General features: G+C 41.4%; 1 protein-coding gene across 4 annotated transcripts in view; it reads left to right on the top strand.

Moving 5' to 3' along the window:
* EPB41L4A (erythrocyte membrane protein band 4.1 like 4A) overlaps nucleotides 1-19913 on the top strand; it is a 591957-nt gene that overhangs the window by 339649 nt on the left and 232395 nt on the right. For all 4 annotated transcript variants that reach the window (XM_073550667.1, XM_073550634.1, XM_073550632.1 and 1 more), the window contains one exon: nucleotides 9205-9256. In XM_073550667.1, coding sequence (XP_073406768.1) covers nucleotides 9205-9256 — 52 coding nt within the window. The remainder of the gene's footprint in view (nucleotides 1-9204; nucleotides 9257-19913) is intronic.

Below are 19913 nucleotides of genomic sequence, written 5' to 3'. Positions count from 1 at the left end.
TATTGTGTGAGGGGGCTGTAGTGACCATCTTACTGTATAGGAGGCTGGGTTGACCATCTTAGTGTGTGGAGCCATCATGCTATGTAGGTGGAGGAATGTGGTAACATCATTTTGTGTTGGGTCATTTTTTTGTGGTATCATACTCTATTGAGATCATGCAAAGAGGTATTATAGTGAGTGAGAACTTTAAGGGAGTTCATTAGGGGCAAAATAACTGTAAGTGCCACAATACGGTATATACGGTATCCCTCTCTGTGTCTAAGTTGGGAAGTGTGCCCTTCTGTGGCTGAGGCCATGTTAAGTGATAGATCTTTTGCAAAGGGGTATTATGATTTCGATTGCGCTTCTGCTCAGGAGCATTATTATAAGGAGGCACAATAGAGGGGAGGCATTATTATAAAGAGAAAAAATTGGGATTTATTTTCCCTCTAAAGGACTATTAGTCTTTTTAGGGAGACCACAGGAGACATAATATTATTATTATTTATTATAAGAATGCATAGGTGTGTTTGTTTTATAAGTAGGTTTGGGGTAATTATAAAAAGTCAAGGGCAATTATTATAAGCAGATCCAGGGGAGATTATTACTATTGGGTGCTGTATAACTGTAAGGCTATGTGCACACGTTGCAGATTGTAAGCGTTTTTTCCGCTGCGAAAACGCATACAAAACGCAGCCATTTGAATTTAATAGCACATGCTGTGCTAATGCTGCATATTTTTCCGTGGCGGAATCGCATTGTGGAAAAATACGCAGCATGCTCATTCTTTGTGCGGAGTCGCGGGGATACCGCACACATAGGAATGCATTGAAACGCTCTCTTTCCGCATGTGGCTATGGCCACCATATGCAAAGTAAGCGGATCATGTGCGGAGGCCCTGGGTACCATATCCCTGTTAAAAAAAAAAAATAATTAAAATAAAAAATCGTGATATTCTCACCTTCTGGCGGCCTCCGCAGCCTTCCCGGTCCTTACCGATGCCTCCGGCAGCTCCCATTCCCAGTGATGCCTTGTGACAATGACCTGTGATGACGTAGCGGTCTCACGAGATGCTACGTCATCTGGGGTCATTGTCGAAGGCATCCCTGGGAACGGGAGTTGCCGGGAGCATCGCGAGGATCGAGAAGGCTGCTGGGGTCGCCGGAAGGTGAGAAATATCACGATTTTTCATTTTTTTTTATTATTTTTCACATTAGATCTTTTTACTACTGATGCCTCATAGGCAGCCTCAATAGTAAAAAGTTGGTCACACTCGTCAAACACTTTGTTTGACAAGTGTGACCAACTAGTCAAATCAGTTTTCCAAGCGATGCTACAGATCGTTTGGAAAACGCTAGCATTCTGCAAGCTAATTACACTTGCAAAACGCTAGTTTTTTGTTGGAATTCCGCATGCGTATTTTTTCGCGGCAGGGAGTTGCGGAATTGCCGCAGAAATTTGCGTGACAATTCCGCACGTGTGCGCATAGCCTAAGGAGGCACAGGCGAGAATTATTACTATGATGAAGTACAGAGGGGACATTATTACTATGTAGGGGCACATAGGGGGCGCTGCTATTGTGTGGGGCACAAAACGAGGGTAATTCTACTCTACAGGGAGCACAGGGGGCATTATTATTGTCTATGGCACTGTTATTAACACTATATGGTTTGTGTAAAGTTGGAGGGAATGTGTGGAGAGGGCTGGAAAAGCAGTACATTAAGGATGTTTCTGTGTGACATTTTTCATGGACTAGTTATGGATGGAAGAAGTCATCATTTCGGTCTGGGTTGAATAAAGAAAAAGGGAAAAACGAATGACAATAATCAGCAAGAACGTAACTGGTGAGATCCTGTAAAGCGTTCACCACTGTATATATTTGGTGATATTTATTTGTTTTATTACATTATTATTATTATTATTATTATTATTATTAAATCTTATATAGAGTTATTATTGGAAATGTAGGTACTCTTGATTTCCTGCCGACAGGATACTATAAGTTAATAGAAACATCAATCTGGGCATGGCAGCGGGTACAGCATAGGCCTGTGTGCTTTCAATTGCCAGGGCTGTATTTTAATTCCAGTCTGTCCCCGTGCCTCTCTTATAGCGTGGTTTCCATCACATTGATCAATGACTTATCTGGATTTATGTTCACTCTTCTCTGCTCTGGATAACTCACTTCACATAGACATTTTTTGTAGCAGATCCTGTATAATTAGTCCTTGTGAGAGTACTTTGTAACAATTACTTCTCTATTGCAGATTAAAGTCATTTTAATATCAAAGACCCCCATTCTAGAATCAAGAAAGATTTCTCTTCTTTAACGAGATTTTTTTTTTTTTTTTTTGAAGTGAGGTTGGGAAACATGTAAATTGCTAATAAGTGACTTTTTGTGTTCATTTCACTGCAGCGGAATACTTCATCAAGGAACAGTACTGTACTTTGTGTTCAGGCTTTATCAGGGCGTTTGTTCATGTAACTCACTGTCTGTGTAGATACCTGGATAACAAAACTCATCTGTAAGGGATGACACCTTCCGTCACCATATGCCTTCATGAGACGTTTATCACACAATTTGATAACATGCTGATGAATGAGACAGGGTGTTGAATGTATGCCATGGTGTGTAATGGATCCCCTATGCTATTGTAGTATTTCTCTGCTGTGTGTGACTGGTGACCAGGGGACGGGGCCTCCTCTCCAACTTCAGAATTATGATAATGTGAAACCCTATTGCTATGTGGAACCAAAGAGGATCTTATATCAGTAGTGTCATTCATACTACACAAAGTATGATATGTCTGAAACCAGAAGCCTTCACAAGAAACTATTAATTTGTTTTCACCATTAAATAGGTTGTCCAGTGAAAACGAGCTATCAGCTATCCAAAGGATACAGTGTTTGGTATAAATGAGTACACCCCCTTGAAACTGAATAAAAGAGCAAATTTGGCAATTTTGGCTAGACTAAGTTTGAGAGAACATTTCACTTTTTTTTTTTAACCCATAATATAAAAGTAATGTTAATAATATAACTTTCATTACAAAATCTTCAGTTTTAATCAAATTAGTTGATGCAAAAATGAACAGAACACACCCCACATCAAAAACTCCTACATCTAGTATCTTGTACAACCCCAATAATTAAGAACAGCACCAAGTCTTCTAGGCATAGAATGATCATGTCTGTAAAATGTTACAACATCTATCTTTTTTTATTCTTCAAGAAAAACCACTTTTAGAGCCTGGGTGCTGAATGAAGAGTGCTGACAACTTGACTCTTCAGAATTCTCCATAGGAGATTAGGCTGAGTTGAGATCAGGAGCTTACTTGGCCGCTAAATCACTTTCACCCTGCTCTTCATAAATGCAACAGATGTGTGTTTTAGATCATTGATACTGTATGTTTCAAACATACACGTCTACCAATAGCAGAGAGTGATGGTAGCATGCGGTTTAATAAAATAATTTAGAAAAATGCATGGTGCCTACAGTGAAACATTGAGCTGTATTTTATTAATGGTATCATGAATTCACAGATGTACTGCTCTGTAGTGAAGGAGAAGATGCTACCATCACTTTGTGCAATTTATAGCTACATTTCATTGATGATCTAACATCAAGACCTGCAGGACACCGCTCTGGGCTCTTCGAAAAGATTGCAATCTACTTTTTATCTCTGTTTGTCTAGCTTGTGCAAAATTTTATTTTTCTTCTACTGATCGACGTGGATGCCACGTCTAGAACAGGCTTCGTTAGATATACATAAGGTACATCGTAATGTTTTTAGTCAAACTTCCTAACAATATGCGCTAAATACTCACTTCTAAAAACCAAAAACCCAGAAGGTGAAACTTTTGCAGCTGTCAGTGCCTGTTGGGAAAAATCTATTATATACTTAACTTGTAATGTGTTCACATCCTGCTCCATCCAGATGTGTCCGGATTCCAGAATTCCAAGCGGCGGAAGTTCACCGACCGCCATATTGGGACACCCAAGTGATTGGTGTCTCAATATGGAAACTGCTGGTGGTACCAGCCTCTTGAACGATACCACCAGCGGAACACCGTCGCAATACACACACACACACACACACACACACACACACACACACTGTATACGCCACATGCACCACACACTGTATATGGCGTACACACCACACACACACTGTATACACCGTACGAACGACCAACACACACACGCATGCACGCACACACACACACTCTGTATACACCGTACACCACACACACACTGTACACGCTGTACGCAGCCTCTTGCACGGAACCACCAGTGGAATATCGTCGCAAACACACAGATGCCGGGATCAGCTGAATGATTCACTGACTGCCGCAATCTTTGTACACGTGGAGTGCGTGCACAGTTTTAATGTGACCACTGCTATATGTCTGCACAAAGATGGCGGTGGTTTGATTTACTGCGCCTGTACGAATTCCACGCAGGTGCAGTGAATCATTTAGCTAATCCTGGCCGCAGAAGGAGCGCATGTGCAGTTTTAATGTGACCGCCGCTATCTGTCTGACAAAGATGGCAGAAGTCTGATTTACTGAGCCTGCGCGAATTCCGCGCAATGAACGAAAGTTCATTTTAAAAATTGTCTGTGTCTGACCGTGTACTTATGGAGCATACCCACATCTCCTGGGCAGGGGAGGAAGCAAAAGACAATACTGACATTAAAGCAGGGGATCACAGATGATTCATTTTGTGAGGTAAAATATTTCACTGACTGTTTTTAAACAGTATTTTACCTCACAAAATGAATCCTCTGTGATCCCCTGCTGTAATGTCAGTATTGTCATTTGCTTCCTCCCCTGCCCAGGAGCTGCGGTATGTTCTTTACACGGTCAGACACAGGAGAACACAGCACAGGAAGCAGAGAGATAGCAGACAAGGGGGGATAGCACATGGGGTAGACAAGTCAAAGAAGAGAGCACAGACGGGAGAAGTCAGCACATGGGGAAAGAGAGAGTGAATAGGTGGGTGAGCACATGGGGGGGGGGATTCTCAACTCTGCAAAGCCTGCCCCCATTGTGACATTACTGCCCTCCCGCCCTCCATTTAGTATGTAATAATATCTATAGGGAGATATCATATTGCCTATTATGCCTGATTATTCTTGTGTGGTGCTCGGTGCATGAATGTTTGCTATAGTTTTTATTAAAGGGTTAATTTTTCCTTCCTTGAATGTCGGCAGTTCCAATTTTCTTGGTATAATTAGTTTTTTTTTATCATCTAATTACATTTTTGTCCTGATAATCCCTATTTTAATAGATTGCTTTAGGTTGTTTTGATTCTGCAGACCGTCCATAATGTGCTTAAGGGCTATAGATAAAAATGATTTGTGTAATGCTAGATAACATGGCAGTGTCATGGCATTTATAGCACGTGCGTTATTAATATGGACTTTTTTTCTCTCCTTTCCAATTCTTTTTAGAAGACAGCCAGGAACATAATGCTACGTATTTCTGGATTAGCTGCGCAGAACTCCTTCCTTTAAAACTTCTTTCCTACCCACAGTGAGAACAATCTGTGCAAAAATATGAGCATGATGCGGATTTTGAAATGTGCAACATGCTTATTATTTTGCCGATTTCACTCTTGTCAATGACCTGGTGTTGATAGGTGTCATTGGTTTTTAATAGGTGTGACTGTTGTAATGGGTTTTATATTTGTCAGAATTTCCCGAGGAATCTGAGAAATCTGCTGACCGTGTAATATCCGTGAGCAGTGATAGAGTGAGGTGTCAAGGGCCCACCGTTACATCAATTCTGGGGGCCCAGTACTCAGCTACATGCAAATATTCAAATATTTATATTACCTTTATTCCGTAGGTCGCTAAATGAATGCCGATATGCCGCCTTGGTCTGTGCATAGTGCATCAAGTGTATTGTGCCAAGTTTGGCTCATATAGGCGGGTGGGGGACCCACTCATACACAGGGGTCTACCAGCGGATTTCCCTGTGGGCCATCCGAGCCTGTCCATGAGCCTTTCTACTGGATTTTACTTCTGTCCAGTTACATTGCTACTCCCAACACAAGCTCTGCCTGGGAGATGTTCATCTTTTCCCCTGCTATACAAAGTCTGTCAAGATATTTTAAAGGGACTGTTGCTACCCCATCCTAGAGCAGCATGATGTAGGGGCATAACCCCTGATTCCAGAGATCTCACTTACAGGGTTACTTGCTGCAGTTTTGATAATCTCACTGTTTTAGCTGCTACCACTGATTGATTCACAGTTTGAATGATGCCTCTGTTCAGGTTAAAGGTCAAGTAATCACCGTAACAGCCTCTGTACTTCTAGATATTATAAGATTTAACCTTTATGGAAAATTGTTTAAAATGAAATAACAGTGTAAGCACAACTCAGAGCCACAATCACCATTAAAAAGAATAACATAGGAGCCAGGAACTGTCTGACCCTACCAGATTCCTGTACTCTCACTGGCTTACTACGGAGGTTGGCACTGTATGACCTGTGCTCTGGCGCCCCCTGCTGCACATTGCATCCTTCCAGCCACATTCCAACTAGATGTTCCTGGCTTCTCTCCATACAAATGAATTGAGAGAAGTTAAGCACGTCTAGTTTGACTGTGACCACATGTAGGCAAATCACATACTTATGGTCAAGTGATCATCCGCGCTCGCCAGCAACACTAATGAATCCTGATCACAATGTCAGGATTCAGTGGCCTGTAGTCACTTAGAATGATCACAGACTTTTATCAGAAGACTGAAAAACCCCTTTAAATGGTAAATGCGAGGCAACTTCTGCTGCCGGAAGCATGGCCTGCAGGAAACCCAGACAGTTTCGCTTAGAGAAAATGATCTTTCTCTCTAATGGCTACTCTTTCATGAGGAGCCACCTACTACTCATGAAAATCTCTTGACATTTCTGTTTAGCGTGTCTGTATTGAATGTAATACAGTGGTATCCATCCATCCTTTAATATGGAAAGCAAGCAGGTGGGAAGGTGTATATAAATGATTGGCCCCGTCATGGAGCACCGAGCGTCTGCACTGGATTTCAATAGAAAAAAACAAAATTTTTAAAAGAAAAATGAATCAATCAATCCTATATTGTGTTTGGATACAATGAGAGAAGGCATTTTTACACTACTTTTACCATATCTTGTTTCTGTACAATCATATTAAAATGTATTTTTATATATTTTTAATCATTGATCTTAATTCTGCATATAGTAAAAAAAAAACTAAACTGTGCAATGCCAGCTTTCTGATCGGCAGCAGAGACGTTATCAGCAAGGAATGGAAATGTATCTCCAATGTGAAAATGCCCATTTGACACTTGGTTAAACAAACCACTGCTCTCCCACCATCCCGGGGGGTCACAAGACAAATGGGGCTGCCTTTTCCCATGCACATTAGGGCCACATAACATGTAAAAAAAAAAAAAAAAAAAAAGAAAACCAAGAATTTAATGTCAGCAGCTCAAGGCTGTGCCTTGGCCTTCATGATGACTAAAAACAATATGATCATGAAGCGCTGCCTGTAATAACTCTAAGAAATCCATCACTATAGTCTTGCGCGTTTTGTATCCTGCCTGAGTTCATCCATTGGCCTGCTACAGAACATTCGTAGGCAGTAGAAAACACCATTCTGCCTAATTTGATAGAAAATATGACTATTATTAACTTATATTTAAAGAGGACCTGTCACCATGTTAAATAGCCAAGTTTTGATCTTATTTTATTTCTGCTGTTCCCTTGATATTTCATTTTTTTTTTTTTATATCCGACATGCTGCTTTAGATTTACGGACTAAATAAAAAGGCCCATATCTCTGGAATAGTATGGTGTATAGCATCAGCAGGAATAAAATAAGAGCAAAATCTGGCCTCTTGCCGCGAATGTGAGTTCTCTTTAAATTAACTTGTAGATGTATTTTACTAGCCAAAAATGTTTCTAATAACACTGGTCAACGCAATTTTTCTGGCAAAAGGTTTTAAAACATATTTTAAGTCAATTTTGGCTGCTGATTTACGAATATGAACTCCGTTTTTGGCTATCACATCAGGATTTCGAGATATTTTCAATTTTTGATGAAAATTACTCCTATCAAACGTGTTTTTTTTATGATAAAAAGACATGATTTTCGGCACTACATTTTGTATATTTTTAATCAAGGAATAACAAAGATTACAAAGTCTTTGTACAGCAAATCAAATATACTTACAGAGTTAAACTACAAAATATTAAAACACAATTATATATGGCACACAGATGAATGGCAAATGGCAGTTATTTGAACTTTCTTTTCTTGGCTGATCTGTGATGTACAGCTTCTGGGTTGTCTCTCATCAAGCTCCAGCAATAGTCAGCCATTATATGTGAGTCCCACCGGCCTTGATACCGTTCTTCCATTGTTTTATTGTCCTGATGAATAAGCTCCCCTTGTTCCTCGCTCACATCCCTAAGGTTCTCTGGAAAAAAAAGTCCAAATGGCTGTGTAAATAGTGAATCTTGATACTCCTTCTACATCCAAGATTTCGCAGACTCATTAGTAGCTGTTCCACAATCTCTTCATAGTTATCTTCTTTCTTATTCCCTAGAAAATTCTGCACCACATTACAAAATGCATTCCAAGCTCTTTCTTCAGGTCTCATTCATTGATGTGATAAAATTTGGGTCTCTCATAAGTGTTCTTATTTGAGGTCCATCAACTATTCCAGCCTTTTTCTTCACTAAGACCTGGAAAAGTTGAACATAAATAGTTAAAACAGTACCTGCACACAACTGTTGTGTACGTTGAAAACTGTTTGTTTACTTATCATAACAAATGGAAATTATGCATGTTCAAAGAAAACAAAGATATTCTCACATTTATTGGGAGACTAAATGAAAACTAAATTTACCTTTAGTGAACCGTATAAACCGGCACTTTTCATACACTACTTATATTTTTCATGGAATTCATGAAAATGGGCTATATCCGTATAGCGCAAAAACGTGATGTGATAGAGAAATTATAAGATCAGATTTGAATTCAGCACCCTCAAATTAGTCTAAAACTGTTCTTAAAGTCCATGCCAGAAATTTTTTTTTATTATTTTTTTTTTTAGTAAACCAGTGTAATATGTGAAAGAACATTGAAAGATTATTCGATAACATTGCGTTATGCTTCTTATATTATTCCTTTTCTTAACTATTATATTAATACGTGACATTTTTATTTTTTCCACACAGTTCTGGCTGGATCCAGCAAAGACTATTTCAGAACATAAAGACTTGATTAGCAGTAAGTACTCTGTATGTGTGGGCCTCGCAGATCTGCCAGGAGTTTGTATGAGACACGACATGGATTAGCTAGATTATGCATCAGAATAGAGTATTTTACAGGATTAACGCTGCACACAATAACATTTAATGTAATGAGATCCCAGAATAACAAACTGTGGATGCGGCGTCTGACAATGATGCTTGTTACATCCAGTTGATGTCTGTTGACTTATATACTTTTGGATTTCTTTATTGTTTGTTCTACTGAATTTTTTTGTTGTTGTAATGAACAAAGATATTGTGATTCAAACATGTTACAGGGAGTAGAATAATGGGTAGATACTATGGCAATACACACATTGTGGTGTCGAAAGGTTTCATGCGGTAAGGTAATGGCAGTCAGTGACTTCTGTCTTCAGGAGAATGCGTACATATCATTACTAGATGAAGTATTCTAGGAGTGATATGTTTTGTGGTTTGACATAAAAGTATTTACATACATTTTGGTACCATGTTAGCAAGAAAAATCTATTTTTTTGTATTCTACATTATATTGAATAGACATTATGTCACTACAGATGCAAACAAAAATTCAGTGAACTCTGGGATTCCCTGTATTTCAAATGTAATATACAATGAGAACACTCTGCAATATTTCTGTATTGATTGCTAATCCCTTCACGACATGCGCAGTACATGTACAGCGCATGTCGTGTCCCTCCCTTTGATGTGTGCTCCAGCGCTGAGCCCACATCTTTTCCGGCACATGTCAGCTGTTTTGAACAACTGTCATGTGCCCCTAGCAGCCGCGGGTGTTGACCTGTTAAATGCTGCTCTCAATCTCTGGCAGCGGCATTTAATGTGATCACACCGGAAACGCGTCACTTATCCCGCCCATCGGTCACCCCGTCACATCATCGCGGGTCATCGATGGGTCATCATGACAACCAGAGGTCTCAAGCAGACCTCTATGGTTGTCATAGCCAGATTGCTATGAGTGCCGCCCAGTGGTTGGTGCCCATAGCAAGTGAGCAATTCTTCTACATACTGGCGATCTGATCATCACCTGTATGTAGCAGAGTCGATCGGTTTATGGCAGTTTCTAGTCTCCCATGGAGACTATTGAAGCATGCCTAAACTAAAAAAAAAAAAGTTTTTAAAAATGTAAAAAAAAATAAAAGTTCAAATTACCCCCCATATCGCCCCATTCAAAATAAATCAATTAAATCAAATCAATTAAAAAAAACCAACATACACATATTTGGTATCGCCATCTTCAGAATCGCCCGATCTATCAAGCTAGAAAGAGAATTAATCCGTTTGGTAAACGGCATAGTGAAAAAAAGTCAAAACTCCAGAATTACTTAAAAAAAAAAAGGTCACCACAACATTGCATTAAAATGCAATAGTGGGCAGTCAAAAAACCGTATCCACAGCTAAATGGAATAATTAAAAACATCAGCTCGGCACGCAAAAATTAAGCCCTCACCCAACCCAAGATCATGAAAAATGGAGACGCTATGGGTCTCAGAAAATAATTTTATTTTTTTTTAACAAACTGGATTTTTCTTTCACCATTTACCATAAATAAAAAACAACCTATACATGTTTGGTATCTACAAACTCGTAATGACCTGGAGAATCCTAATGGCTGGTCATTTTTAGCATTTGGTGAACATAGTAAAAAAAAAATCCAGAAAACAATTGTGGAATTGCACTTTTTTTTTGCTATTTCACTACACTTGGAATTTTTTTTCCCATTTTCGAGTACACGACATAGTAAAACCAATGGTGTCATTCAAAAGTACAACTCATCCTGCAAAAAACAAACCCTCACTAGCCCTATTGATGGAAAAATAAAAAAGTTATGGCTGTGGGAAAAAGGGGAGCAAAAAGCAATCGCAAAAAACGAAAAAGGGCTGCAGCGTGAAGGGGTTAATGTTGCATAGTTTGTCTAATAATTTAGCTTAAATCCGATAATGGATAACAATAAAACACAATCTAAGTAAACTAACAAAACAGTTGTACTGTTCACGAAGATTAAATAAATATTTACAGTAAAAGCAAAGAAATTTTTTTATCCTAGGCTATAAATATCCACAGTTCGATAATGGTATGTAACATTCTGTGTGTTAATGTCTCTTACAATCCCTATGTCCTTTAAATAAAGGCAAACAAAGCCTGGTTACTGACAAATCTGTTCCTTTCAAGAAACATTGATTAGTGTGAGTCATACTTTGGGGCAAAAAGATTTGTCATAGAGAAGCTGAACTTGGAAAAGACTATGAAAGCATTGTTAAAACCTTGGTGTACATCAATATATGGTTAGGTTGTTCACGTATTTCAGGACTGTTGCTATCCCTGGTAAAACCTCTCCAATCCCGAAAGAGCTGAGAAGGATTTGAAGTGTCACAGTAAAAGACCTACTGAAGACTGCACAAACTGCCAAAACCTCTGGCGTCGGGGAAATTGAGGAGTCGGAGGTTTGGCTTACAGACTCCACAACCCTGTTAAGTGGAAAATATATCACGTTAAAACAGCACCAAAACCTCATCCCAACTGTGAAGCAGGGAGGAAGCTCATAGTTCAGGGTTACCTTGCTTCCTTCCTCCGGACATGGCTGACTTGTGATCATTTTACTTGAGAATGTAAAGGCAGCAGTTCATAACATCGAGCCGAAGACACTGATTCAACGAAACGATGACCCAAAGCACATCCTGTAATTACTCAACTATATGAATGAAAAAGAAGAATGTTAATGGTTTGGAATGGTCAAGTCCAAGTCCTGAGCTTTCCTCTATTTAGATGCTTTGGCATGACCTAAATACAGCTGTGCATGAAAGGCATCCCAGAAATATTAATGAACTGGAACACATTTACAAAAAGAAATTATCCAAAATTCCTAAGCAACATTATGCAAATCTTAGTTGCAGCTACACAAAATGTTTGGTGCAGGTTATTGCTACTGAAGCGGGATCTACAGGTTAATAAATGAATGGATTCACTTTCTCTCCTTGCACTGTAGATATGAACTGAAAAGCATGAATAGTACAACTGTTTGTGTCTTAGTATTTTGTGTTTGTCTGTAAGTGTAATAACAATCAGATCTCAATTTATTAGAAATCAATGCAGAAATATAGAGGATTCCAAGGACTGACAATTCCATGCAGCGATTGGGAAGAAGTATGGTATTTCTGAATACTTGGAAGGGTTCACCACACTGTCCCTTGCATGATATGACAGCGCCTTGTTAGCATTGCATTATAAGCATAACCATGGGCTGTAAAGCAGTGATGCAGGAGCACAGCACCAAATACAGTGGCTAAGGCTCTCAGGCTTACTGTTAGGATTCTGCAGCACAGTACTAGTTTAGGAGGGGGGAAAACTGACCCTGCACTGTGACTAGGCTAATACCCTATGATGGAGTGGCGACCCATTCCTAGCGAATAAACCCACCGACGATCCTAGGTTAATCTCAAGCAAAGACCTATAGATAGGGGGAAGGGGGTGCCTGAAAGATCTAAGGACTGAGTACAAAAACAGGTCACCTCCTAATAGAAAACAAAGAGAAGGCTGCAGAAACAAACTGAAAACAGAAACTAAGACTAGTAGAACCAGAGGTTCCAGCACTGCACTAATTAAACACACAGAAGGCAAAACAAAGCTCCAAGCCAGAACTCAAGCGGATTAACACTGTTGTCCAGCAAGGAATGGGAGACAGATTAATAAAGGGTGATGCAATCACCTGACCCAAGACAAACCCAGCACCAAAGGACAACCAAACCATGTCCCCAACAACATGTCCCCTTCTTCTCTTGCCAAATTATTTCTTAGACCTCCTATTAGCCTGATTCAGATTATGGGGCACACTGGTCCAAACCCTTTCCAAATTTCCAGAAAAACTCTCGTCCTCAGGCACCGCTGCCCCAATCCTAGAAAAAGGGCTGAAAGATGGATGCTTCCCAGTACAGCAAAAAAAAAAAACCCAGCCGAAGAAGACGTATGATTATTGAGAGCAAACTCAGCTAATGGTAGATATTCTGACCACCTCTCCTGATTGTCTGCTACAAAACATCTCAAAAACTGCTCAACGTCCTGGTTCTTCCTCTCTGTCTGTCCATTGGACTCCGGATGATAACCCGACGAAAACGACAAATGAACCTTAAGTCTGTCACAAAAGGCACACCAAAATCGAGCTACAAACTGTGGTCCCCTATCGGAGACAATCTCTGTGGGAACACCATGGAGTCTGACAATCTCTTTCACAAATGCCCTGGCAAGTGTCTTAGCGCAGGGTAATTTATTGAACGTGACCAGATGACACATCTTACTAAACCAGTCCACCACAACCCAGATGACAGAAAAACCCTCAGAGACCAGCAAGTCGCTGTTAACATCCATTGCAAGATGCGTCCATGGGGAACTACGAACCTCTAACGGGCACAGCAACCCTGCCACTGGGGCATAAGAAGCCATAGACCTAGCGCACACGGTACACTGGCGCACCCACTTGACGATTTCTTAGCTACCCCGGCCACCAGAAACTCCGACTGATTGACTTTCTAGTCTCGGCAATCCCTGGATGACTCGCCAAACAAGACTCATGACATTCCGTAAACAAAGCTCTCCTCAGGGCTTTAGGCAAAAATAATTTCCCATACGGAGTGTTAGTTGGTGCCGCATCCTGGGCTTTAAGAGTGCTATTTTCCAACTCCGAACCTAAAGCTGCCACTACCCCTTTCTGCAGAATAGACTCATCCTTTTCAGTATTAACCACTGGGGAGAAACTTCGAGACAAAGCATAAGCTTTAACATTTTGTCCCAGGGATATATATATCACAGAGAAATGGAACCGGGCAAAAAACAATGTCCATCCTCTCGCTCCTGTGACAGAACAGCCCCCACTCCTACTGATGAGGCATCCACCTCTACCAGAAAGGGCTTAGTCTCATCTGTCTGGATCAAAACAGGAGCAGAGCTAAACTTCTCCTTGAGATGCTCAAAGGCCTTAATAGCCTCAGGGGACCATTGGACAGTATTGACACCCTTCTTAGTCAGATCAGTAAGGGGTTTGGTGATAACAGAAAAATTCTTTATGAATTTTCTGTACTAATTATTAAACCCCAAGAATCTCTGAATTGACTTCAAGCAGTCAGGTCTAGGCCACTCCAATACCGCCTGAACCTTCACTGGGTCCATCTCAAACCCATCACTGGAAACAATGTACCCCAAAAAGCTAATTTTCTGTACCGCAAACTCGCATTTCTCCAGTTTTTCAAAGAGTGTGTTTTCTCTCAGAATCTGCAGAACCTCGCAGACTCTCTGCCAATGCGACTCCAGATCAGGCGAGTAGATCAAAATATCATCCAAATAAACGATAACACTAATACCGATCAACGGCCTCAGAATGTCGATGAAATTTTGAAAGAACGCCGGAGCATTTGTACGGCGGAAAGGCATTACTAGACACTCAAAATGACCTTCTGGGATATTAAAGGCTGCCTTCCATTCATCGCCTTCTTTAATCCGCAGCAAATTATATGCCTAACGGAGCTCAATCTTAGAGAACCACTTGGCTGCCACTAATTGGTTAAACAAATCCGGAAATAGCGGCAAGGGGTAAGGATTGCGCACAGTGATCTTATTAATCTCCCTGAAATCCAGACACTGCTTAAGACCCCCATCTTTCTTTTTGACAAAAAAGAATCTCACAGCCACAGGGGACTTGGGGGGTCTTGTATGACCTGCAGCAAGACTAGTCTGCAGGTATTCCTTTAAGGCCTCCCTCTCGGGGATCGTCAGATTAAATAAACGACTCTTAGGGAGAGTAGCACCTGGGACTAACTCAATAGCGCAATCATAATCTCTATGCGATGGTAGAGCTTGTGACTCAACTTCAGAAAATAATTTCCAGAACTCCTGAATGGCTTCAGGTAGCTCATTTTTCACCACAGCAGTGATGTGTACATCACATCATTTCCCATAACACCCCTGACCCCAGGATCTTATAGTATTTGACGACCAATCCAGTACAGGATTTTGCATTTTTAACTAGGGTAACCCCAGGACGACTGAAAAAGGCAATTTATCAAGTACAAACAAATCTAAAGATTTCTGGTGCTCCATATTCACAGTGAGTAGAAACCCGGTGACCTTTCGAGAAACGCACTCATGCTCTGGCGGAGTTTTATCAATCACTACTACAGGAAAAGGGGATAATAAAGGTACAGACTCAATCTAAGGGTACTGTCACACTAAGCGATGCACCAGCGATCCCGGCAACGATATGGATCGCTGGTGCATCGCTAAGTGGTCGCTAGTGAGCTGCCACACAGGCAGATCTCACCAGCGACATAGCAGCGGTCGGGGGTCGCTACTTACCTGTCAGACGCGGCGATCCTGACGTCCTCCCGCCCGCGTCCACGTGTCGCTCGTCGGTGCCACAGGAAGCCCAGCAGGAAGCTGATGACGAGAAACGGCCCAGGCCGTTCTCGTGTGATCAGCGATAACCAGCGGGGGAGCCTGTCGGAGGTAAGTATCAGACATAGCGATATTTCTATAACGTCACAAAACCAGTGACATAATAGCAATATTGCTAGCGATATCGCTTAGTGTGACAGGCCCTTTATACTTGTCTAGAAATTGTTGATCGATCAAATTCAGTGCAGACCCACAGTCCACCATCACTTGAAAATCCATAGTATGACCATGACAGATAGAACTACCAGAAAAAGAAACTCCTGCGGAGCATAAAAATGCAATACAAATGGGAGGGTTACTCTGACCCCTTTTTTTTTCTTTTCCTGATTTATGCGACCTTCCAACATTAACCGGTGCAGGCGTTAAGAGATATCCTGAACGCTGTTCATTTTGCAGAAATCAGGGAGGGTTTTTATATATATATATATATATATATATATATATATATACTTTCTTGGGCTGGACAAACTTATGATTCTGCAGCACAGGACTAGGGTAGGAGGGGGGGGAAACTGACCCTGCACTGCGACTAGGCTGATACCCTACGATGGAGTGGGCGACCAATTCCTAGCGAATAAACCCACCGACGATCCTAGACTAATCTCAAGCAAAGACCTATAGATAGGGGGAAGGCGGTCCCTGAAAGATCTAAGGACTGGGTACAAAAACGGGTCACCTCCTAATAGAAAACAAAGAGAAGGCTGCAGAAACAAACTGAAAACAGAAACTAAGACTAGTAGAACCAGAAGGCCTCAGCACTGCACTAATTAAACACACAGAAGGCAAAGCAAAGCTGCAAGCCAGAACTCAAGTGGATTAACACTATTCAGCAAGGAATGGGAGACAGATGCAGGTTAATAAAAGGTGATACAGTCACCTGACCCAAGACAAACCCAGCACCAGAGGAAAAAGACCAGCAGCCAGAACACGACAAGAAAATGGAGGATAGTCACAAACCGAACAGATTCTATGGCCGGGGTCACACTGGCGAGGAATACGACCGAGTGAGAGGCGCTAAAAGCACGCATTAGACACGGACAAATGATTCTCTATGGGGTCCCTCGCACCAGCCGTATATTTCTCATCCGTATTCTACTGTCCGTGCCAATCGCAGCATGCTGCGATTGTCAGTGTACTATGCCCGTAGTACGCCAATGCAAGTCTATGGGTGCGCAAAAAATACGGATTACACACGGACCACACATGTGACCTGCGAGAAATACGCACCCGGTGTCTTTTAGCAAAGCCGGCAATTCAGTGCGCTATACAGTAAACTCACCCTGACAGGTTTAATAAAGAAACCAAAGAATAGATATAGACACACAGAATGCATATATATATATATATATATATATATATATATATATATATATATATATATATACATACTGTGTATATATATATATATATACACGCATTCTATGTGTCTATATCTATTCTTTCATTTCTTTATTAAAACGGTCATAGGGCTCCATTATATGTCCATTTTGCAAGCCTACAAGAAAATCTCGCCATACGGATGCCATACGGATGCTGACATGCGCAAAATACGCGACCACACCTTGATTACGGATGACATACGGAGCACTATTTATGGGTCTGTCATCCGTATTACGCATGTAAAATACTGACCGTATTTTGCGCAGGTTAGTGTGACTCCAGCCTTACACTCACTTTCCGGTCGCTTTGGGTGAGCATTGTTGCCTTTACAGGAAACTGACAAGAATCTGGCATGATTAATCATAGTGCAAAAAGTCAGCAATGTGATTGATGGCGACTAATAATTCTGTTCTTCTACTGGTGAAGATTAATGGCTGCCTCTTATTTAATTTTATGGATTTTTTTTTAGATTCTGCCATTTAGTAAGTACAAGTACAATGACTACCTAACAGTATAAAAACAGAACATGCGCTATATGGATGAACCTCAAGTATGAATAAATAAATGTAAAGACCCCCAAGAGAAGTCAGGGAGGGGAGAGAACGAGAGGTGGGAGACAGAATGTTGAAACTATAGACATCTAAAATAAAGATATCCCAAACCTGCAGTAATTCTAAACACGTGCACTTTTATAATATTTCTTGTATTCATTCCTGGCACTGAATAAAGGATTACCACATTGACTGCTAACTATAGGGATAAATGCTAACAATTCGTATGATTAGGCATCAGTTTTAGCTTTAAAGGGTTTTTCCACTTTTAGAAAAGTGCACCTCAAGCATAGCCTGCCATGTAAAATCAGACCGCTTCCTCCGCTCCCCCCAGATCCAGCATCGGATCTCCATCGCTGCTTCAGTTTGAGTGTTTTGGCTGCAGTGGTGACATCATCTTCGCAGATCACAGGACTGCTGCAGCCAATCGCTGAAATCAGTGGCTCTGCTGATGTAGACAGCACAAGCTGCTGAGCTCAGTGATTGATTGGAACAATGATGTGAGCTGTTAAAGCTACGTGACTACTGCACCCAAAACAGACCACAGCAGCACTGGAGAGCCATACATGATGACCACTCGCACACCTTCTAAAATGCCTCCTTACACGCGGCATGCTCCACTCAGTACCTGACAATCACCCTGAGCAGCCTAATCCTTCTCTTCCTGCTCTGCTGTTTTGTGAGTCATAGGGGGCGCTGTTGTGAATTCTCTTTGGCTTCCCTCTGGTGATTAGTGAAGGTAGTGGAGCTGGTCAGATTGAGCGTTCTCTTTCTGGGATCCCTCTGGTGGTTACTTGAGGTAGTGGAGCTGATCTGATTGACAGAGGTTTGTCACCTGATGATGAGGAAGACGATTGGAGATCTGGGGTTTCTGATTGAGATTTAAGACAGCTGACTCCCTCTATACCTGCTGGTGATTTTCTTCCTGTGCCTCCTGAGGTCTGATGTCTCCTGCTCTTTCCCTGCATGTTCAGCTAAGTGGTTCATTTGCTATTCTGTTTGCATTTGATCTGGTTTTGTTTATCTCTGCTTTGTGCGGGTCAGCTAGCTCCGGCTGGGGCTGTGCTGAATCACCGCCCATATGTTACTGCATGTGCCAGTTTGTTTTGTCCCCTTTTATATTGGTCTCTTTTTGCTTTGCTTTCAGAATATACCAGAGTGCTGATTTAGTGGGGACGAAGTCATGCAACTTCAGTGTTTTTGTGCATCAGACGTGTTGGACTTTTTGCAGGGTTTTTTGCATGATTGCAGACAGTGTCTTTCCTTTCCTGTCCTCTCTAGTCAGTGTGGGCCCCATCGTTTGCTCAGTCTATTTTTCTGCCTGCGTTTGTGTTTTCATCTTGTCTCACCGACAATATATGTTTGGGGGCTATCTATTCCTTTGGGGTCTGCTCCGGGGCAGTTTAGATTTCCCTTTTCTTGCTTTAGGCTTAGTTAGCTCTCCGGCTGTGCCGAGGCGTCTAGGATCATCGTAGGTATGCTCCACAGCTACTGCTAGTTGTGTAGACAGCATCAGGGGTCTGCATCCGCTTAGTTACCAACCTCTCTGGTTTTCTGTGGCTTAGCCTGGGCCTGCTATCCTCCTCAGTGACCCATTCATAACAGGGTGCAGGAATTGTATCTATTCTGTCCTGCAGAGATCTTTTTCCTCTGCCTACTACTTGTCAGCCAGTGATATATCGGGCAACTCCACCCTTCTTTCCTCGCCTGAACTTAAGTTCTCAGTAGCTCAGTCTCTAGCTTCCTGTATTGGTGTATTCCAGCTTGTCTCACCTGTTATCAACCCGTTGCCTTCTCATTTATCCTCATCTCTACACTCCTGACCTCGGCTACGAATTCTGATCCTCTGCTGCGTGCCTCGACATTAGACCATCTGACACCGCTTTAGTCTTGCCCACCTGTACCCTGTACTAGAGTCTCTGACACTCCAGTCAGCTGCTGCAGTCCTGGGGACTACCTGTAGTGGTTCCTGGCGTCTAGTCTACCGGCGGTCCAACCTATCCTCACCATCAGAGGCTCTAATGAATACACTGTAGACACTTGGTCACTCCCCTCCGATGTAAGCCAGGCCCATGGCACAGTGTGTCTGCACCCACCAGAGTTACAGAGCACAGGCAATGTTTGGAGTCGACTTTTCTAAAAGTGGAAAACTCCTTTTAAGCCAGAAATTATGCCTTAAATTATTCTCTTTAAATTTCAAATTTTTAGTAGTATTAATGGATTCATGGCTGTGTATATTAACATGTAAACAGAAAAATACATTAA

This window comes from Dendrobates tinctorius, unplaced genomic scaffold (genome assembly GCF_039654945.1).
Source record: "Dendrobates tinctorius isolate UK_male_01 unplaced genomic scaffold, ASM3965494v1 ptg000003l, whole genome shotgun sequence".
In the NCBI taxonomy this organism is placed as follows: Eukaryota; Metazoa; Chordata; class Amphibia; order Anura; family Dendrobatidae; genus Dendrobates; species Dendrobates tinctorius.
Note: the sequence above shows the minus strand (reverse complement) of the source record. Positions and strands in the feature narration are given on the sequence as shown.